Here is a 20,952-nt window from a genome sequence, read left to right as displayed (position 1 = left end):
CTGGTTTTCGACGCTACCTAGGTTTTTTAGCCAGTTTCTTACGAGCCCTTAAGTTCAAGAGACAGAAGTCGCAGCGAAAACATCATGTTCTCCCCAACTAGTGACTAAGGAACAACAACAGCTTTGTATTTATAAACGTTCATTAAATGAGGTGAAAGCGACACGTTTGGTTAATTGCGCAGACGAACTAAAAAATCTCCTTGTGGAGCTCGGTGTGAAGTGAATTTAAATCCTACTGGGGTATCATAATAGTAAAAAGGAAGCCATGAACAACAAACCAGTGATTCCAGCATTTAGTTTGTGGCCTGCACCTTCGATAATTGATAATGAGTTAATGGTACTTCCGACACCACTTTGAATGGCACCCTGACTGCCACTTGCTTCGACGCTCATGGAGCTTTTGATTGGCACGCTACCCTGAGTAGTTGAGCTGGTAAATGCTAAACCTTCGCTGGTAGATTCAAGGCCTACAGTTGTTGGAAGTTCTACGACTTCAGTGGTTTCGTAAGTGAAAGGTACACCATTATTTGTAGTGACGTACGCGGTGGTCTCGCGCGGAGCTCTGTAAGTGGTAGTCTCAGTCACTGGGGTACCATTCCTAGTTGTAATGTAGGTGGAGGTCTCACATGGAACAGTGTAAGTGGTAGTCTCAGTCACTGGGTAACCATTCCTAGTTGTAATGTAGGTGGAGGTCTCGCATGGGACGCTAGAAGTCTGAGTTGAACTAGTTGGGTAAATGGAAGTAGTGTTTCTCGTAGGCAAGGTTGATGGCTGATGGCTTGATGAAACCGAAAAGCTTTTTGGGGCAGAAGAAGTAGAGCTGGATGGCTTAACAGGAGTGCTAGAGCTTGAGCTGGTTGGGACAGAAGAAGTGGAGCTGGATGGTTTCACAGGAGTGCTTGAGCTAGAGCTGGATGGTTTCACAGGAGTGCTAGAGCTTGAGCTGGTTGGGACAGAAGAAGTGGAGCTGGATGGCTTAACAGGAGTGCTTGAGCTTGAGCTGGTTGGTACAGAAGAAGTAGAGCTGGATGGCGCAGAAGAAGTGGAGCTGGATGTAGTGGAGCTTGGAGAGCACTTAGGATTATTCCAATACCATAGCGGAAAGTCAGCATTAGAATTGCCGTTGTTGTCTGCGTTACAACCAGTCATCAAGTCAAAAGCAGTTGTACCCCACTTTCNNNAACTTTGAGAATATTGTGCTGCATCACCTTGTAAGTATTCATACTGGATTTGGAATGGAGGCATGGCAACTTTACAATCATCACCGTTATACGTTTGACCATAAATTTGAACTGTGGTAGTGAAATCTGTTGGGTTGTCAATGATATAGGTATTTTCGTTCTTACCATAAAGTTGTTTAGTACCCTGTGGACCATTGATACCAATAATTTTCAAAGACCAAAGATATTTCAAGGGAATTTGTTCCTTTCCTTTGACGTGGATGGTAAGCTCGTAAACGTTACCATCAACATTAACAACAGATAACAAATCCATATAATAAGGCATGGTATTAGTATTCATTGCATGCCATTCAAAGTTCAGGTCAGGACACATTTTAGTGATTCCAGACACATCAGAAGTTGAGCGGCGAAGGATGCTCACAGCAGTCTTGCCATTGTCATCATTGGGGTTCATAGGAATTGCAGAGGCAACTCCTAGAAGGCACAGGAGCAGAGAGGGAAGCATTTATGGCTGGGTTAGTGATTTAAGAAGAGAACATGAAGAAATATATCGATTAATAACGTCGGAGAACTCAAAACTCACCTGGCTTTTAACTGTTTGGAAATACAAAAGCTTGACGCAATAGCCGATGGTTTTTACAGGTTAGCCAAGTTACGAGATAGGCAATGTCACATCTTGCGATTATGATACAGTAAGCGTTGTTACCCAAAACAGTTTGGTCTCAAAGCTACGGTTATTGTCTGTCCTATTTGGTTGATGGTGGGCCAGGTCTTCACTCCTCGACAACTGTTGGATAATATCTGGAGCGAGCTTTGGTGCAATTACTAAAAGTGGAATAACCATTTACTCAAAATAAGTTATTTACTTAGTGGTGTGAGCCGATACATTGCATAAGTTCATGTTTTACAAGCTCCATGTACTATTTGGGAGATGAACAACCAGATTCGAGAGATCTCGAGTGGGGTGACTTTTGTGTCTCAAGTTGGTTCTCATGCATGTTAATCTATCATCAGTCTCGGCGCGCTTTATTGTCCGCACTTGACAAATTGGGCTGGAACCCTGTCTCCGAAGAATCCTGGCTACACGAAGGAAATGTGAAGAAAAAAAATGTTGACAAATGTTTGGGACCATTAAGGATTATTCAGAAGCTTCCATTTCGGACTGCATCACATATCAGGTAAAAACAGCTTTAGGAAATGTGGCTCTCTTTTTGGAATTCATCCAAGGGATCTCCGTGGAACTTGTTTGACTGACAGACGTCTGAAGACATTTTAATTGAGATGGATGGTCATTCGTTCGGTTTTATTGTTTCCCTGTGACTGCTATACTCTGAATGGACCAAAATGAGAGCTTATGATTTCAAAAGCTCTTTCGTAATCAACATCGCTTCTTGAGGAAATAAAGTACATCCCACTGCTCGTGGGAGCACACTTTGTATGATTTTGGGAAACAGGAGAAAAGTTGCCCATGGAAGCAGTCGTGGGGTTGTTCTTTTAGTGTTGACCAGATTCTTTGGTAAGAAAGCAGTTGTGGTCGTACGGTGGAAAACAGTCACGGGTGGGCAAAATTGTTGTTTCCTATCTCTGTTGGTGTAAGTTCCAAGGACCAATTACCAGACTACTTGTTTTTTGAAATTATAGAAAAGGTACTTGTTGGTAACTATACAGACGTCTTTTACAAAAAAACGTCTGTGAGCTCGTCAACGTGGAATGTAGTTAGGCTGAGGGAAGCTGCCTACTAGTTTGTCAGATTGGACAAACAAACTGAGTATTCCTTGGGGTGAATGGAATCCACGTAAGATTAGGCCACTAAATCCTCTTCAAAATAAAGCGGTTCATCTATCGGTACTGAGACCCTTAGTATTACTATCATCTCAATTTTTGAGCCATTGTTAGTTTTAAAGCAACAAGGCAGATTATCTTACAGCGGAGCTGGTGGTAGCCACGGGAGCTACTGCAAGAATGATACCCTGATGCGAATGTACTGAAGATGAAATTTATTATGGGGAATTGATATAGGTGATGAAGATAGCTTATTTGTCCCAATGGTACAGTATCAATCAATGTCCGCTCACCTTGTAATTTTTGGACGGTGCTAGCCGAATCAGACTTCCGCGACGTAGTTACAGTTGGGATAAGGTTGGCTAGTTGATTTCAACTACAATAGGAGGCGGTCCGACAATACATGTAAGTCTATGAGAATGTTCTCATTCCCTATCTAGACTACCACAATTGCAGCAAATTGACTTGAAAATGGAAGGTCAGTCATGATAGCTATCTGGACTGTCCTTTTACGATCGCTGATTGATGAAGGAAGAGCAGTTTACGGTACTAGTGTGCATGAAGTTGAGGAGTATAACACGTTTTTAGACCTGCTCTAGGTGTGGTAATGTAAGATTCAATCTAGGACCTAATATAATAAATAGCTGTTTAGTTTGCTCGTCGATTTTCGCCAGAAGATTCAGCACAGTAAGGAACAGCATGCTCAGCTGCAACTGTGAGCAATCGACGGCAGTCAGTGCTTCTTTCAGTTTCTTCACTCTAGGTGGAGAAGAGGGTCAACTCGCCATAATTGCCCTGGCCCCTTCGTACGCGCATATGTTGCAACTCTCTCGTAGCTTCCACCCAAGCGAAAAATTAGCTTTCATAAAGTTCTCCTGCCAGTTCGTACTACTTAGTTTGCTAGAAGACCTTTGAACTCAAGCTCGAAAGGCCTTTCATGATTTTGGCGCAATAGTGAGATCTGAAGATGCGAATTGAAGATATCCCGAACCCAGCCATCAGAATAAATCAGTAGAAAGGGAGACGAGGGTGAATCGAGCATGTTCCACAGCATTACAGTATAAGAGCTTATCAATCAATATTTCTGATGATATTAGCGATATGCAGATAATGAAAACTTATTTTTCAAAGATCCAAGAGAGAAAAGTTTTCGTGGATGTAAATCCTCCCTTCCCAAGGCTTCAAAGATCTGAGGTATGGGTCAACCTTCTCTTCAGAATAGTTGCCAAAGGCTAGTGAGTAAGTTAAATTATCATTTGGAATTTCGAAAGAAATCTCATCAGAACTGAAATTCAAAGCGGCAAACAAGGTCTTGTGGGAATACTTCTTGGTAAAGCTAAATAGCTTTCTATTGTCCAGGTCGACAAACTCAAAGTCATAACCATAAACTGCAAGATCTTTATGAGTGTTCCTGAACGTGAGAGCCTTTCTCCAGAAATTCAAAACAGACTTTGGATCTTTGATCTCGTCCTCGACGTCAATACCGTCTCTAAACGACTCGTTCAACGAGAACCATGGCTTAATGCTACATCCGCAGAAGCCGGCGTTTGGTTCGTCATGGGTCCATGGCATTGGAGTTCTCGCATGATCTCTGGACATGACGGCAACAGCATCTAAATATTTCTTCATCTGCTTAGATTCAACACCGTGCTCCTCTTTGATAGCATTATAATTGTTCCTGAATTCAACGTCCTCGTATTTGTCAATAGGCCAGTCTTTGAAGTTGATTTGACCCAATTCCTGACCCTGATAAACATAAAGTGTACCGGTTAGTGACGTCAATAGGACTGAGAGTAGCTTACTGCTAATGACACGGTACTTTGGAGAGTCATCACAGAATCTGCTGATGGACCGAGCTTGGTCGTGGGTTTCCATGTAGATTGTGGACCAGGCATCATTACCATTGATGAAATTGAAGCTTTCCTGGATAGCCAATTTCCAATACTTCAGTTCGGTTGGAGCCAGATTGTAACGGAACAGCGGATCCAGTCCGTAGTCAATATGAGAAAACTGGAATAGTTGTGACATTTCGTTTCTCGCAGCACTAGTAAACAATCTCTTGTCTTCATCAGTGGAATAAGCCATTTCACCTACCGTAACAATTTCCCTGCCATCTTTAACTCTGTTCTTCATAAATTGATTCATCTCTTGGTGCCACTCGTGGATCCTTGGTCCGTTCCTGTGATAAATCTCACATAGCTGCCATTTTGAGTCAGGAATTGTGATAGGTGCATCTGGCAAACCTTTAGTCTTGGAGTAAAGACCACCTGCGTCAATTCTGAAACCGTCAACACCATGGTCTAGCCAGAAACCGACTGAATCTTCGTAAATGGCATGCCTACACTCGTCATTTTCCCAATTCAAATCTGGTTGGGTTTCAGCAAATAAACGCAGATAAAACTCCTGAGTGTGCTCGTCAAAAGTCCAAGCTGAACCGCCAAAATATGACTTCCAATTGTTCGGTGGAATTGGTTTGCCCTCTTTGTCAAACACCTTTGGTGGTCTCCAGAAAAACCAATCTCGTTTAGCATTAGTCTTCGAAGATCTTGATTCTTTGAACCATGCATGTTCACTCGAGCAATGGTTGATGACCAAATCGGTGATAAATTTCATACCCAATTCGTGAGTCTTGTCGATCAAGTTAAAGCAGTCCTCATTGCTGCCATAAGTAGGCCACACTTTCTTGTAGTTGGAGATATCATATCCCATATCATCCTGTGGAAAGTCGTAAAATGGCGACAACCAGATGGCATTAGCGCCGAGATCTTTGATGTATTCCAGTTTGGAAGCAATACCATTCATATCACCCCAGCCGTCATTGTTGGAATCCTTGAAACTGGCTGGATATATTTGGTAAATAGTAGCTTCTTTCCACCATTTTGGTAGAGTCTCTGGGTGACCAGGAAATCCTGACATAATGATACGTTTAAGTGCAAGATGTGCTACTCTTGGAGTCTGGGCTTTTCAAAAAATCAAGAATAATAGGAGGACAATCTATCTTTTAGTTATTGAAACTCATGGTTCTTATACCACATTTTCTAAAGGATTAATAGATCTAATAGCCTGATAAAAGCATGTTAGCACTCCTTTCTTGTATAAAAAAGAAGGAACGGTATTCCTCACACATACTGTATTCATCTTTAGATAGTAAAGAGCATGCAGAACAACTTAGCTTTTGAGGTTAGACAACACGCTGACAGTTCCACTAGCGACCATCGTAATAGTATATGGGGAAAATAAACGAAGTGAAGAAAACTGCCTAATTGAGAGCCTGAAATCCTAAAATGTAACGCATGGTGGGGCAATGTGGGGCACGCAGCTAAGGCCGATGCTCGAGGAAGCGTGGTTCTAACTACACCAGAAAGTTAATTTGGTGATAGGATTGAGATCTCTCTACACTCGAGCTGTAGTTAAAGGCAACTTCCGAACGCTTCGTTTCGAGTCGCGAGATTCTCAAGTATATCCCGATTGGGTAGGTTAGTTGAGGAGAGATCTCATAAACAGCGATACTTGCAATTTTTGTAAACGAAGTATGTGTGAGTCATTGGGCCAAGTTCACCTTTATCAGATGGATATTAAAAAATCAAGAGGGTCTGGAAAACTAGTGCCATGCAGTGTTCCTTGATGTTTTTGTTATTAAACTGTACGTAATTGTTCAAGTATGGAACAGCTTTACCGTTTACTCGCAACTATCAAGCGAAAACTGACTCATCCTGGATCCGCGCGGCATCGTCGGTTGGCGATCTACTAAGATTAAAATACGAAGTTATATAAGTTAAGGGATCTGTAGACTGGCAGGACTGCATTCGTCCAACTTCTCAAAGAATCAGTGAATAATGGCGGGTACGCGTATCAATGAGTTCAATCAAGAGATTGGGTTTGCCATTGAGAACTGGAGTACCAGGGAACTTCCACAGCGGGTCACTTTTACCGGTAAATACTGTGAACTTCAGCCTTTGAACATTGAGAAACACGCTTCGCAGCTGTATGAATCTTATGAAAGCTCCGGCAATTCGATTTGGACTTATGTGCCCTGTGGCCCATTCGCTAGCCTCCAGGATTTCAAAGGTTTCATCAATAAATGTAACTCAGATGACAAATCTGTATTTTTTGCCGTTATCGACAAGAGTTCCGGGCGTGCCGTTGGTATGATTTCTTTGATTAGTGTTAACGAGCAGAATGGTTCTATTGAGGTCGGATATGTTATTTACTCGGGTCACCTTAAGAAAACTCCAATTGCTACCGAAGCTCAGTATTTGCTGATGAAATACGCCTTTGACGAGTTGAAATACCGAAGATATGAATGGAGATGTGATAGTCTCAATAAGCCTTCGAGTAATGCTGCTAAGAGATTAGGTTTCACAGTAGAGGGCACCTTTCGTCAGGCAATGGTTTACAAAGGACGTAGCCGTGATACCACTTACCTTTCAATCATTGATAGCGAATGGAAGACTTGTCAAGAAGCCTTCGAAAAGTGGTTGAGCCCCGATAATCTCGTAAACGGTGTCCAAAAGCGTAGTTTGAACGATATCCGGGACCAGTGTAGAGAGAAATCCAAATAATATAAGACGGTCTAACTACTAAATAACTAATTGATAAAGGTTGAGCCCTCATCCCGTGTTACTACGATGAAGCGAACTGTCTTATAAGGTCAGCGACTCAATGGGAACTGTTTTTGAAGAATATGCTGGCGCGACACAAATTAGCCTAATGTCGCTCGATACTATAAAATAAAACACCCAAATGAATACTTAAGTTTATTTTTGAAGTGCTCGAAGTTTACAGCTCAGGTAATAGCGATACTGATCGTTATTTTCCCCACAATCCTGTAAGCAATCTCCAGAATGAAATATTGGCGTGTTGGGTCTGTCAGTATTACTAATGCTATGACAGACGCAATAACACTTTAAGCTCTGATTCAAAATGTCACCAGTATTTCCAGCCTCGCTCAGCATTTGTTTAGCGTAAAACTCATATTCTGTGTCATCACGCAGTGTCATAGGCAGCCGATTAATCGGTAGAACAGAAAGTCCAGCTGGCATCTGCGTCTTTTTTCTATGGGAATTTAGGCGAATTTTAGTGTTTTCGTATTTTATTCTGTTCTTGAATCTTGTGAGCTCTCTCTTGAACCCCATGTCGAAATCTATGCTGTTCGATCTTTTCCTTTTCTTTGTGACAAAATATTAAACATTAATAGTAACTATTCAAAGCTTGTTGAAAAATGAGACTTTCTACTTATTGCGCTAAAGATCGAAAAGTGTAATCTATCAAATCTTTCAATTCCTTGTAGCTTATTATAATGCAATTCATCTCATCAGGTGTTGCTAGTACAATTTTTTCAGATACCCCCGCATCTAATTTATTCAAACATCTTAGGACATGGGTTAAGTCTAAGATATTCTTGCCCGAAGCATCCACTTGATGGAAAACGAAGTCGTAAAATAGAACTATCGGGAACTTACCACCGGATTCAGACCAGTCGACATCTATTCGTGATTCCATCCGTCCGTATATACAGTTCAGTTTGCACATTAATCTGAACAATCTTCCGTTCTCTAGTTCGCGAGACAGCACTCCCTCAGTATACTCTGTGTAACTCAAAGAAGAGTCAACGCAACTGTAGAGCTTCTCGTAAAACAGCATAGTTAAGGTCCGTATGTCTTTATTGCTGTTTTCCTCGTCTAATAGATATTTGAGGACACTCTTGAAACTTTCTTCAACGACAAGGTCGTCGATTGAAGGATCTTTATTGGGGCCTATCTTGGAGGCAAGGTCTCTCAGTAGGTTACCAAGTTTCTTGTAATCCTCTTGTTGCTCGGCGTGAAGGTCATGATGCTCATTATAGCGTAAGGCGTTAAGGGCACCACAGCCAGATATCTTAATCCTGCCTGGTGCTCCCGTGACGATAACCTTATCCCAATCTAGGCTTCCAACTGCCAGCCCGTTAGCGTGAATTGTTTTCATCCCGTTGGTTATCTGCACTAAATAAGTCCATAGATATTCCTGCGTTATTGGAGTTAATGGGAAGCTGGCAAAGTGCGTGTCATATAAGGATTTTGCAAGCGGGTAGTAATCATATACCGCGCAAAGAGACGAGTCTCCAAACTTAGTTGTCAAGAACAGGTCCGTTAACTTGACCACATTGGCACTGGAAATTTTGCTCCAAGCTTGATAAGTACTCGACAATTGGATTTGATCCATCCCCTTGACGTCGTGTATACGCCGCAAGAGATAAAGTTTACCGTCCAAATTAGAAAATACTTTGTATAGCGAGTTTTTGTGACCCATGAAGCTGTCTTTCGTACCTGTACTCTTATTGAAATCCAACGGAACCAGGCCAAAGTAGTCTTGGACTATTGTTGGTGTTGCACCCCCTAACGGAAATACTTGTAAAGAAGCCAGATTTCGCTTCACAAGCTCTTCTCTGAGGTCATTAGGGATGAAGAGGGACTCAGGAGTACGCTCGTTTGGTTTAAGTGACACTCTAAGGTGTGGTGGAGGATCAGGCGCATACAGATGGTATTGGAGGAGACTGTGAGGTGGTGGATAAATTGTAGGATACTTCAAGGCAACGTGCGAAGTCCCAGAGACGGGTGGCTCTCCAATTGTCAACCCAGTAGCAGCCATCGAAAGAGTACCTTCAGCATCATGCGAAGCACCGAGTGTTCCATTGCTGTCATCGTGCATAGTCAGATGATTTAGACGGACTCCAGCCGAAGACGCTGGTGTGAAGCTTTCTGCCGCGTACGGATTGAATGCTGGTGCGCCAAATGAGCCCCCAGAGGACAGTGAGGGTAGCTGAGGTGTCGAAGACAACCCCGGTATGTGGAAATCCGGTGATGCCCTGCCTGATGGCTCACTTTCCAGGCTCAAAGTCGCAACGTTTGCTCCCTTGGCTGACATTGGTGTAAAACTCGCAGAAATCTTGGCATTGAACTTTGGCGTTGGAGTCGATGGTGAAGGCCCAGGATGGCTCGAAATCAATGTTGGACCTTCCGAGCTCGATGGAACCTTCATTGTTGTAGTTGTCGTCTGTCCGGCGGTCTCGTGGTTCTCGTGTTTAAACGGGCACCCTTCTTGCTCCTTTCGACAGTATCCATAAATGATAACGTTTCGGCAGGGTATATCCTTTGCCCAATCCATGTTCGTCTTATCCATAACAATGGATATGTATTCGAATCCACTCGTGTGGGCCACTGCAACTTGTCTTTTCTGTGCGATTTTCGTGAACATTTCAGCTCTCGCTCGCTTGGAGCCTTACGCGTGGAACTTGAGGCACCCCTGTAGAACTCGCGATAAAACCACCATCAAGACATGAAAATTTAAACAGCTTTATTTACGATGCTTTGGCTTATCCAATATCCTGCGCTTGATTCTTGAGCAAAATTCTCCCTTATCCGCCAGCTTTTTGGAGCTACTTGTTGCTGGTTATGTCTTAAGAATTGTAATTTACGGATCCATCTCTCCCCCCCCATCTGGAGATATTAATCCTTTGAAGAATTAACAGAATGTCACCTACTTTAATCGATATTTGAAAAACTTGGTCTCATTCATAACTCTCTAAGATTTTGAAGCGGCCGACCAAGAAACTGAGAGCACAGGAGAGAATTTTGAACTCATAAAGTGAATATCATACACATAACATGAAACTGTGATATTACAGTGTACTTTAACTTCTGCGACCGCTTGATTTCGTTGATTTAAAATGTCATGATGGCTTACTTTCTTATAACGCTGATCAAATGTCGTCAGCTTGTGATTATTTACCTCTAATCGAGACTGCTGTGGACTGTCCTGCATGCGGTGAATACATAATTTTCAAAATTTCATCTTTCAGCTCGAATTGATCGGATGTGAATTTGTTCGATGTTCGGAAGAGATGCGAGATTTAAGGTAAATCATCTCTTGGCATTTTTGTAAGGGCCTTCAAGTAAAAAATTGCATGATTAAAGGAAAAATAAGCTTTTCATTCTCAGAGTTGCTCTAATTCATCCACATCGAAGCGTTCTATCTAAACATGGGTAAAGTTATCTTGGTCACTGGTGCATCCAGAGGGATTGGCAAGTCAATTGTTGAGGTTATCTTGAACACCAGCGATGATGCTGTCGTTTATGGAGTTGCTAGGTCTGAAGCTCCTTTGAAGGAGATTAAGCAGAAATACGGTGACAGATTCTTTTATGTCGTTGGCGACATTACGGATGATGTTGTTCTGAAGAAATTAGTCGATCAAGCTGTCAAAGGTCATGGCAAGATTGACTCAGTGGTTGCAAATGCAGGTGTCTTGGAACCAGTCCAACATGTCAACGACATTGTCGTTGACCAATGGAAGAAATTGTACGATGTTAATTTCTTTAGTATTGTCTCTCTGGTCTCCATCACTTTGCCGGAAGTGAAGAAGAGCCATGGTAACTTTGTGTTCGTGAGCTCTGATGCCAGTGACACTTACTTCAACTGTTGGGGTGCTTACGGTTCGTCCAAGGCAGCCTTAAACCATTTTGCATTGACAATTGCCAACGAAGAGCCCTCGGTTAAAGCACTAGCCGTAGCACCAGGTATCGTTGACACTCAAATGCAAGTTGAAATTAGAGAAAACGTTGGTCCAAAGGCTATGTCTGATGATGCCTTAAACATGTTCAAGGGCCTAAAGTCTAGTAATAAATTGTTGGATAGCACTGTTCCAGCGACCGTTTACGCTAAATTGGCATTGGATGGTATCCCAGAGGATGTCAGCGGCAAATATTTAAGCTACGACGATGAGTCTCTAAAAGCCTTCCAAGCTTAAGTAGTTGGCGGCAAATTTCAGTCGCATTATATATTATAAATTTCAACTCAACCGCTACTCAATGGCAAGACAACTCCAGGTTTCTGTGAAATTGACAACTCACCTGACTCCAAAGTCCCTATCACACTTACCTATATATGGCCCTTCCGCTAACAGACTCGGAATCCGTCCAAAGACTGTAAGAATAATTCCAGAAATGCGGTGCCTCCAGCGTACCCGAGGTTTGAGGACAGCCAATAGCCCGACCTAAGTCACCTCAAACACACATCATGATCATAGGCTATATGGTGAATAGTCATGGTTCTACCCTCAACGAGCACTGAGTAAAGGTTCCTGGAAACAAGCCACTCACATTTATACGACTCGACCTCCTCATTGACAGGGCCTTGGGAGTACTGCATGATTACGGTATGGTTGGCCTCCTTTGCATAAATCTCTTTGAAACATATATCATAAAGCTTTGCTATGTAAACATCGTCTATTGAAGGCTACCTTTCCGAACTACAGTCTGTGAACTTGCATCTATCAGGTGAATCATTCAATGAAAGATTAACATCGAATTAAAAAGCACAAGATCTCGACAAAAACAAAACATTTCCGATTCTAGAATCAGAGCCAGGGACAACAATGGCATATGTCAACTGGATTCTGATATTTACAAAGTGAGCGGGCTGCTATGCAATTTGCGCAAACAGTTTATGATATGAACCGAAACGTTCGTAGGTCCCGATGACTATGCTATTAGAACTCGAACTTTGACTCAACTTGATTAGTAATAGGCCTGAACTTGTTTCTAAGAGTGGCAACAAACGGAAAAGCGTTACTGAAATCCAAATCTCACCACCCTCTGCTAGGCTAACTGAGAATATGCCAGATTTAAAATAAATAGTTGGTGAAACCTTCCCTAAAGCGCAATGCCAAATCCTTGTTTCTCAGCCAGGGGAGTTTATACCACGAAACCAAACTTTTAGTATGGGTAAGGTTATTTTAGTGACTGGTGCTTCCAGAGGGATTGGTAAGTCAATTGTTGAGGCTATCTTAAACACCAGCGATGATGCTGTCGTTTATGGAGTTGCTAGGTCTGAAGCTCCTTTGAAGGAAATTAAGCAGAGATATGGTGACAGATTCTTTTATGTTGTTGGTGACGTTACGGATGGTGTCGTGTTGAAGACATTGGTCGACGATGCTGTCAAGGGCCATGGCAAAATCGACTCTGTAGTGGCCAACGCAGGTGTCATCGAACCGATTCAGAATGTTAACAACATTGTCGTTGACCAGTGGAAAAAGCTGTTTGACATCAACTTCTTTAGTGGCGTCTCGCTCGTTGGCATCGCCTTGTCATATTTGAAGGAAACACATGGTAACATTGTCTTTGTCAGCTCTGATGCCAGTGACACATATTTCGATTGTTTGGGTGCATATGGTTCATCCAAGGCTGCACTCAATCATTTCGCTATGACGGTCGCTAAGGATGAGAAGTCTGTTAAAGCTATTTCAGTAGCACCAGGAATCGTTGACACTCAAATGCAAGGGGTGCTTAGGGATAACACCGCTATGCCTGATGAAGCCTTGAGGAGTTTCGCAAATCTCAAGTCGGAAAGTAAACTAGATGATTGTTCAGTCTCGGCTACTGTCTACGCTAAACTGGTGTTGAATGGCATTCCAGATCAGCTAAACGGCAAGTACGTGAGTTACAATGATGAGTCTCTCAAGACTTTCCAGACTTGAGCCAAAATTCATTCGATAATAGCCATGTAGCTTGTTTAAAAAGCAGTGAAAAGTCACAGTCTGTAAGACAGCGTTTCTATCAATTTTACTATATGTAAGTACATAGCTATGTCCAGTGCAGGGCTTTATTCGCCTTCAAGATACTTCATTTCCCAAGTCTACCCTCGACAGCCTCTTGAACCTGCTTATACACCTCATCGACTGAGTGGTCACAGCTTAGCTTCACAACCTTCGATTGCTGATTGAAATAGTCAACCACTGGCATACTAGTGTCGACGAAAGTCTTGAATCTTTTTTTAATCGACTCAATATTGTCATCGTCTCTGCCACTGGTCTTACCACGCTCGATTAATCTTTCAAGCATAACTCTCTCGGGACAATCGAAGAACAAAGTGAATTTGCTTGGAACGATTTGTTTCTCAAACGTAACTGCTTGGTCCATTTTCCTTGGGAAACCATCGACCAGGAACTTCGTCTTGCCCTTTTCATAGTTTTCACGGATGGCCTGCTTTAGCAGTTCAACAGTCACCTCCTGTGGCACAATCAACCCTTCCTTGATATAGTGACTGATCATCTCACCATACTTGGATCCCTCACGATTTCTCTCTGCACGTAATAGGTCTCCAGCAGACAGATGCACAAATTGGTAGTCCTTAACTAGTTTTGCACATTGGGTACCTTTACCAGCACCAGGACCCCCAAGGACGAAGACAACAGAAACTTGGTCAGGAGAGAAAGCAGGTTTAGTTGTTTCTTTCGAATCACCACCGGTTGGAGCTTCTTCAAGGAATTCTGCTGGGTCGTTCTTTTGATAAGATAGCGAAACGACGGTCGAACCAATGGCTAGAGCAGCTAGCACTAGCAATACCTTTCCGTTTGGTCTTGGCGGCTGGTTACCTTTAGCAGCAGGCTTGCTTTCTGCAGCTGCTGAGTATGAACGTGAGACTGCCAATAAACGGTGAGATGCGGCAATCTTCGATACTATAGGCGAAGAGCTTCTCACCACTGTGGGCAAAATACTGGCTTTTAATGTTCTGGGACTCACAGCTTTTAACATGATGTGATGTACGGTGCTCTTGTGCTTCTCGATCAAGTTGATCTTGAAGATAGTCAATAATTGACGTGAAAATTGTTTCGTTATTACAGCGCCATTATTAACAAACAGCGCTACACAACAAGTTCACAGAGCTTGTAAGTGATGGTTTGAACAGCTACAATGGATGCTAGTGATTTGGTCGATTTCCTGCTGAAAGATGACGATACTCCTTTGACTGTGTGCTATGAGATGCCGCAATTACCATGGCAAACTACAGAACCGGTCAAGAGAGATCATTCGAGAGGAACAATCGTACGAAGAAAGCAATGTTTAGATTTGTCTCTGGCAGAAACGGCCGAGCTGCTTGAAGATTTGGAGCAGCTGATAACACGTCCTCGTAAGCAGCAAGATGTTGAAATTACCGTGAAGGATCATAACTGGGGAAAAGAGCAAGGCTGGCCTGCTAACAATGAACAGGCTGCAAAGAAGTGTGGCAAAGAGGAAAAGGCCCGTTCTAAGTCCAAGAAACATCGATCCCACTTACACCACGATCCAAACATCGATGTTGAACATCGTCTTAGACAACTGGAGGAGAAGACAAAGACGTCAGACAGTGATAGATCGAAGAAGAAGTCTAAGAAATATAGGAATGAGGCGAAAATCTCAGAATTTGATCCATGTGGCGAAGAGGCTGATCCTGCAGAGATTCGAGCTATAATCAAAGCTCAGCACATTGCAAAGAAGGATAGAGATCACAACGTGTCTCAAATTAGGGATTTGCAGAATAGTCATCATAAAGAAAATGGTAAGGATAAGGAGCCGAAAATGTCTAAGAAGAAGAAGCACAAGGCAGAATTGGAGGTTGGTACCGCCGCTGATGACCAAAGCCAGGAGGTAACGCCGACCTCTACTAAGAAGACTAGAAAGAAGAAGAAGAAGAAGGAACCAGAAGAGAAGCAAGGTAAGGATGAAAGCAAGAATGAAAGAGGAAACGAACGAAAGAATGAAAGTAAAAATGAAACCAAAACGCTGAAAGACATTGAAATTGGAAGCAAGGCGGGGAAGAAGGAGACTAAGAACGAGAAGAAAAAAGACATCAAAGATCTAGATCATCATTTCAACGAAGAGGTCAAGAACAAGTCCAGTGGTAACGCAACAAGACCCAAAAGAAAATTCAAAAGGCGTGAAGCTGCTGAGAAGGATCATCTAACAATCCAACACTCAAAGTAGAATATTGATCCAGATGTCAAGATATTCAACAACATTCCTTTGTATTATAGCCGGGATGCATTCGATGATCACTACGTAAGTTGAATGAACTAAAGTTACAACATTGTAGATGAACTCACAACACAAGGGTAAGCATCCCATGTAATAATATTAGTGGCGGGCTGATATTTTAGAGAAAGATTCATGAATGATTCGTAAAATGAAAATACTTAGTTAACTATTCGACCTCCATCGCCTCTCCATCATTGGATGGCTGAGGTATTTGACCAGGAATCTTCATCTTCTTAGGCAAACCAACCATGTCAAATGCAACGGGGGCTCGCTTCTTAGAGTTTTGAAACAGATTTGAGCTTGATTCCTGAATTTGGGCATTGACCATGAGCGGGTGATCAGCGTCCAGAGTCATAGAGACGTTAAGCTCTAATGCATGCAATAATAATTCTTGTGCGGCAGAGTTTGATGGTCTTAACGCCAGCGCTGTATGGAAATGATCAATCGCTTTTTGAAGCTGCTTTGTCTTCAAGTAGAGAAAGCCCAAGGAGCAATAAGTATCAGAACTTTTGTTGGAAACTTTTAAGACCGACTTGAAACATTTGATGGCTCTTTCGTTTTCTCCCAGCCTTCTGTAAGCATGTGCTAAATTCATTTGAATGGACACTGACGTCTTGGATGTGGGGTCTAGCTCTTCGACCGCTTCTAAGGCTCGTTTTAAAAACTTTTTAGCCTTTTGCAAATCGTTTCTCTTAAAATACATGACACCCATCTCATTCAGAAGCAAAGGATCCTGGGGGCAAATATCGTATGATAAAGTAAAATATTCTTCTGCCAGTGATAACGTATTCAAAGCCATGTATTGCATACCTAAGAAAAGGTTAGGAAGATGAATCCCTGGAAAAAATCTGGCGGCAGTAGAGTAAGCTGATATGGCCTGTTCGTGTTCTCCTTCAATCGCATAGGTGTGAGCAAAACCAAGCCAAGCTGGCGCGAAACTTGAATCAAGTATCGATGACTTAGAGAAGTATTTTCTTGCCTCGCCGATCTTGTCCACTACCATGTAATAAGTAGCGACAGAAAACCATGTAATTGGACTCTTTGGGACGTTCTCAGCTAACTTGTGCGACAAGAGAAATAACTTATTCTTTTCACCCAGTTCACAGAGACATGAGATGTAAATGGGTAGGATACTGGAATTGTATTCGTCTCGTTCAAGTATAACTTCACAAAGATCCAAACACTGTGAGAATTTGCACTGAGTGTGAAAAGTCTCAACATCAAATCTCATGACGTCGACATTCGACTCAAGATTGTGTTCTCTAATGAGCTCTTTCCGGGCATGTGAACCTTTTTCTCCATTCAAATACTTGGATAGTCTCAGAGTGTAAAGATCCTTGATCAAGTTTTCATTATCATCAAGAACCGAGAAATCTAGTTCTAAAGCCTCCAAAAGGTCCCACTCTTCGCGCGGAGTAAGTAAATTCTTAGCTGTTAGCTCCTCAAATGCTTCAAAATTCTTAACATCAACTAAAAGTGCCTCTTTAAAGCATTCTTTTGCCTTTGTGAAACTATTCTGAGCTGCGTAAATCTTGCCTCGCAGAAAGCAAAGAGAGGATTCTAACTTAATACCACCATCATTTTGTTTCTTGGCATCCTGATCTGCATCCTCCGAAAAGGGATTACTCTCACCCACAATATCTAGCGCTTCATCGTATCGTTGCAATTTAATCAGACAGAGCGCCAAAAGGTAACGGCACATAATACTGACGGATTCGAGCATATCCTTCGTTAGTAGTTCTATCGCACGCACATAAGATCCCCTCCCATAATACACCTGTGCCAGCCAAAATGCATCGTTGGGGTCCCCTGTCAAAGAATAAATTTTGTTCGCGACAAATTCCGCTGTACTATAAAGATGTTGCATCAGGGCGTCGTGTCTCCATAATCGCAGTCTTTCAATCGACGAAAGCTCTCCGATATCGAATTCCCCTGACCCATTCGTAGCTGAAGTGGTCGTGGTCATCAAAGTGGTGGTAGTGGCCGGCTGTTCTACCCCACTCGATTCTTTATCTATATTTACCGTAGGATTTCTATATTCCCTTTGAAGACTCACTTTACGCAGAGTCGAAGGCATAGTCGAACCAAACAGACCGCTTTTCGATATAGATGCCAGCAAACTACTACCGTTATTTCCAGCGTTCCTATGGTGCGGAGTAGCCAACGAATTCGTTGTAATATTAGGATTTGTCTTTTGAACCAACGGACTATTAGCTATTCCCTGGAAAACTGGGCTTCTTGCCATTCCTTCAGTATTCCAATCTTGACCTCCATGCTGATCATTTCCTTCGAATTGTCTGTGTTGGCCTGGAGCCTGCTGTCGCTGAGAATGCGAAGCATTTGTGCGAGTACTAGACCTTCCGGTCACAAACGGCGAAATCGCCAGTGTAGAATTGTGCTGCGTTGGCGTTCCAGCAGATGACATACCCTGCACACCAACCAAACTGCTCGAATATAATCGACAACCAGCAATACGTATTACTCATCTCTATTGTCTATAGCCTTTCAATAGTATAGCACAAATCATCGCTATATGGTATTTCAACAAAATCACGTGAGCTTCTCGGGATTTGAAGCAGGTTGAAATTCCACCGGGAATTCTTGGGTAATACGAAGAATTAGTCACTAGGATTTGCCAGTTTCGAGATGATTGTCGGTGAATAGGCAGGTATATAAAGGCAGTTGACTGGAGAATGATATAGTTTGATTGTGCAATTTGAAAGTAAATTAAACAAAATCAAAATGAGTGTGAAATTGCATTTGAGAGCTGAGACTAAACCATTGGAGGCCCGTGCGGCTTTGACCCCAAAGACTGTTAAGGAATTGATCTCGAAGGGTTTCAAGATTTACGTTGAAGAGAGTTCGCAATCTGCCTTTAACAGTGATGAGTACAAGAAAGTTGGTGCTGAGATAGTTCCAGAGGGATCTTGGGTTGATGCACCTCGTGATAGAATTATTATTGGTTTAAAGGAAATGCCAGAAACTGATACTTTCCCATTAGTTCATGAACATATCCAGTTCGCGCACTGTTACAAGGACCAGGCCGGTTGGAAAGACGTCTTGAAGAGATTTATCGATGGTAAAGGGACCCTTTATGACTTGGAGTTCTTGGAGAATGATCAGGGTAGAAGAGTGGCTGCATTTGGATTTTACGCTGGTTTTGCAGGTGCTGCTTTGGGTTTAAGAGACTGGGCTTTTAAGCAAACTCATGCTGACTCCGAGGACCTACCTGCAGTATCCCCATACAGTAGCGAACAGGCTTTGGTCAAGGATGTTGTGAGCGACTATAAGAAGGCATTGAAGAGCGGTGCAAGAAAGCCAACTGTACTGGTGATTGGTGCTCTAGGTAGATGTGGTTCTGGAGCCATTGATCTATTGCACAAGGTTGGTGTCCCGGATGAGAACATATTGAAATGGGATATCAAAGAAACTTCCCGCGGTGGACCATTCAAGGAGATTGCTCAAGCTGATATCTTCATCAACTGTATCTACTTGTCCAAACCAATCCCACCATTCATTGACTACAAACTACTGAATAGACCAGAGAGAAGACTAAGAACGGTTGTTGACGTCTCTGCCGACACAACTAACCCTCATAACCCAGTGCCAATCTACGACATTGCCACTGTGTTCAACAAACCAACAGTGCTGGTGCCCACTACAGCAGGACCAAAACTATCCGTCATTTCCATCGATCATTTACCTTCATTGCTACCAAGAGAAGCTTCTGAGTTTTTCGCTCACGATCTATTGCCATCTTTGGAACAACTTCCTCAAAGAAACAAGTCCCCTGTCTGGGTTAGAGCCAAGAAACTGTTTGAAAAACACTGCAATCGTGTTAACAGATCCTCGAAGTTATGATTTTATTGGGTTCAGGTAGCCCTTTCACTTAGTTTTAATGTACAATATCTATATAAATGATAACCTTCAACTTGAGATGAATTATCAGTCTACTTGCACAGATACTTTCTTGTTCTTCTTTCTTCTCTTATTCTTTTTGCTCTTCTTTTGTGCTTTGCCAAACATAGCTTCTTTCAATCCTTCGATATCACTCTCGACTTCACTCTGGTTGTCAATCTCTGCACTCTCTGACTCACGTTTCTTAATAGTCTCGTACTTCTCAGTTGCCTCATCGCAAAGCGCTAGACAATTCAGCCTCTCACCAGCGTCATAAACAGCTAGCTGTTCTTTGGTCTTGAGATCCCAGACAATCACTTTACCATCAGATCCGATGGTTACCAAGTATGTACCATATTCATTGGTGTAGAACTTAAAGTCCTTGACACGGTTAGTGTGGCCCAATAGGTCAAACTCTGGCTCGAAATCCTTAGCGTCTTCTTCAAAGAGCGGTTTGGTATCATAGAAGTTGACGCGGCCGTTACTCAAACCGATCACTATGTATTCCTTTCCATCGAATCTCTTTGCCTCCATGTGCATGATTGAAAGCCTTCCAAGGTCAATCTCACTTTGTACCTTGGCGGTTGAAGTCTTGTAAATCAGCACCTTGTTCAAAAGAGCTGCTGCAAAGAACTGACCGTCATCACCGAGCCATCTGACAAACTGAGCATTTTGTGGATAGCCCCGCAATTTTAAGACAGCTGCTTTCTTCACAGTCATTAAGTTCCATAGTCGTATACTGTGGTCTTCACTGACGCTGACGGCAATCCTGTTGGATGGATGTATGTCAAGATCGTTAATTCTTGCTGTATGCCCTTTCAGCACTCCGAAGTTTTCCCAGTCTCTTACTCTCCAGATAATAATTTTGTTGTCCTCTGAAGCTGAAAGTAACCATTTGCTAGCGGACGGCTTGATCTCAGAACCTTCCTCTTGTTTTTCCTTTGCGCTGTTCGAGAAACGCAAGGTGGTGATTGATCCTTGATGAGCAAGCAAAGTGCCTAGTTCTTTTCTCTTTTGCAAATCATAAATTCTAATGTGCTCATCATTTGAACCGGAAACAAGATATCTTTTTGATATATCTAGGCATTTAACACTCAGTGTATGTGCTTGGAAATGAAAGATTGGCGTGAAAACTGGAGTAGGTAAAGAGAGGTTGACCGATAAACAAAGAATGTTATGCTCATAGGAACCAGCTATAATTCTGAATTGATTACCAGACATTGCTCCTTATTTGACTCTTAGATAAACACTTCTTCCTTACCTAG

General features: G+C 42.5%; 11 protein-coding genes across 11 annotated transcripts; 5 read left to right on the top strand and 6 right to left on the bottom strand.

The window, feature by feature from the left end:
• Window positions 1-243: 243 nt before the first annotated feature.
• TDEL0B07680 (uncharacterized protein) lies at window positions 244-1,686 on the bottom strand (the record flags this gene model as incomplete). Its single annotated transcript, XM_003680060.1, has 1 exon — window positions 244-1,686. One exon carries the CDS (start codon window positions 1,684-1,686, stop codon window positions 244-246), a length of 1,443 nt encoding a protein of 480 aa, XP_003680108.1.
• Window positions 1,687-4,088: 2,402 nt separating this feature from the next.
• On the bottom strand, window positions 4,089-5,879 carry TDEL0B07670 (glycoside hydrolase family 13 protein; the record flags this gene model as incomplete). The annotated part of the gene is made up of 1 exon (XM_003680059.1): window positions 4,089-5,879. The coding sequence occupies one exon, from the start codon at window positions 5,877-5,879 to the stop codon at window positions 4,089-4,091; it is 1,791 nt and encodes a 596-aa protein (XP_003680107.1).
• Window positions 5,880-6,799: 920 nt separating this feature from the next.
• TDEL0B07660 (uncharacterized protein) lies at window positions 6,800-7,525 on the top strand (the record flags this gene model as incomplete). The annotated part of the gene is made up of 1 exon (XM_003680058.1): window positions 6,800-7,525. One exon carries the CDS (start codon window positions 6,800-6,802, stop codon window positions 7,523-7,525), a length of 726 nt encoding a protein of 241 aa, XP_003680106.1.
• Window positions 7,526-8,198: 673 nt separating this feature from the next.
• On the bottom strand, window positions 8,199-10,196 carry PAN3 (PAN-complex poly(A)-binding subunit PAN3; the record flags this gene model as incomplete). Its single annotated transcript, XM_003680057.1, has 1 exon — window positions 8,199-10,196. The coding sequence occupies one exon, from the start codon at window positions 10,194-10,196 to the stop codon at window positions 8,199-8,201; it is 1,998 nt and encodes a 665-aa protein (XP_003680105.1).
• Window positions 10,197-10,980: 784 nt separating this feature from the next.
• Window positions 10,981-11,745, top strand: TDEL0B07640 (SDR family oxidoreductase; the record flags this gene model as incomplete). The annotated part of the gene is made up of 1 exon (XM_003680056.1): window positions 10,981-11,745. The coding sequence occupies one exon, from the start codon at window positions 10,981-10,983 to the stop codon at window positions 11,743-11,745; it is 765 nt and encodes a 254-aa protein (XP_003680104.1).
• A 972-nt stretch (window positions 11,746-12,717) lies between these two features.
• On the top strand, window positions 12,718-13,473 carry TDEL0B07630 (uncharacterized protein; the record flags this gene model as incomplete). The annotated part of the gene is made up of 1 exon (XM_003680055.1): window positions 12,718-13,473. The coding sequence occupies one exon, from the start codon at window positions 12,718-12,720 to the stop codon at window positions 13,471-13,473; it is 756 nt and encodes a 251-aa protein (XP_003680103.1).
• Window positions 13,474-13,618: 145 nt separating this feature from the next.
• TDEL0B07620 (bifunctional uridylate/adenylate kinase) lies at window positions 13,619-14,530 on the bottom strand (the record flags this gene model as incomplete). The annotated part of the gene is made up of 1 exon (XM_003680054.1): window positions 13,619-14,530. The coding sequence occupies one exon, from the start codon at window positions 14,528-14,530 to the stop codon at window positions 13,619-13,621; it is 912 nt and encodes a 303-aa protein (XP_003680102.1).
• Window positions 14,531-14,689: 159 nt separating this feature from the next.
• Window positions 14,690-15,739, top strand: SKA1 (Ska1p; the record flags this gene model as incomplete). Its single annotated transcript, XM_003680053.1, has 1 exon — window positions 14,690-15,739. One exon carries the CDS (start codon window positions 14,690-14,692, stop codon window positions 15,737-15,739), a length of 1,050 nt encoding a protein of 349 aa, XP_003680101.1.
• Window positions 15,740-15,956: 217 nt separating this feature from the next.
• Window positions 15,957-18,215, bottom strand: CDC16 (anaphase promoting complex subunit CDC16; the record flags this gene model as incomplete). Its single annotated transcript, XM_003680052.1, has 1 exon — window positions 15,957-18,215. The coding sequence occupies one exon, from the start codon at window positions 18,213-18,215 to the stop codon at window positions 15,957-15,959; it is 2,259 nt and encodes a 752-aa protein (XP_003680100.1).
• A 317-nt stretch (window positions 18,216-18,532) lies between these two features.
• On the top strand, window positions 18,533-19,651 carry LYS1 (saccharopine dehydrogenase (NAD+, L-lysine-forming); the record flags this gene model as incomplete). Its single annotated transcript, XM_003680051.1, has 1 exon — window positions 18,533-19,651. The coding sequence occupies one exon, from the start codon at window positions 18,533-18,535 to the stop codon at window positions 19,649-19,651; it is 1,119 nt and encodes a 372-aa protein (XP_003680099.1).
• An 84-nt stretch (window positions 19,652-19,735) lies between these two features.
• Window positions 19,736-20,908, bottom strand: MAK11 (Mak11p; the record flags this gene model as incomplete). The annotated part of the gene is made up of 1 exon (XM_003680050.1): window positions 19,736-20,908. The coding sequence occupies one exon, from the start codon at window positions 20,906-20,908 to the stop codon at window positions 19,736-19,738; it is 1,173 nt and encodes a 390-aa protein (XP_003680098.1).
• Window positions 20,909-20,952: the final 44 nt, after the last annotated feature.

The sequence above is a fragment of the Torulaspora delbrueckii genome, chromosome 2 (genome assembly GCF_000243375.1).
Source record: "Torulaspora delbrueckii CBS 1146 chromosome 2, complete genome".
Classification (NCBI taxonomy): domain Eukaryota; kingdom Fungi; phylum Ascomycota; class Saccharomycetes; order Saccharomycetales; family Saccharomycetaceae; genus Torulaspora; species Torulaspora delbrueckii.
This window is presented reverse-complemented; position numbering and strand designations above follow the sequence as displayed.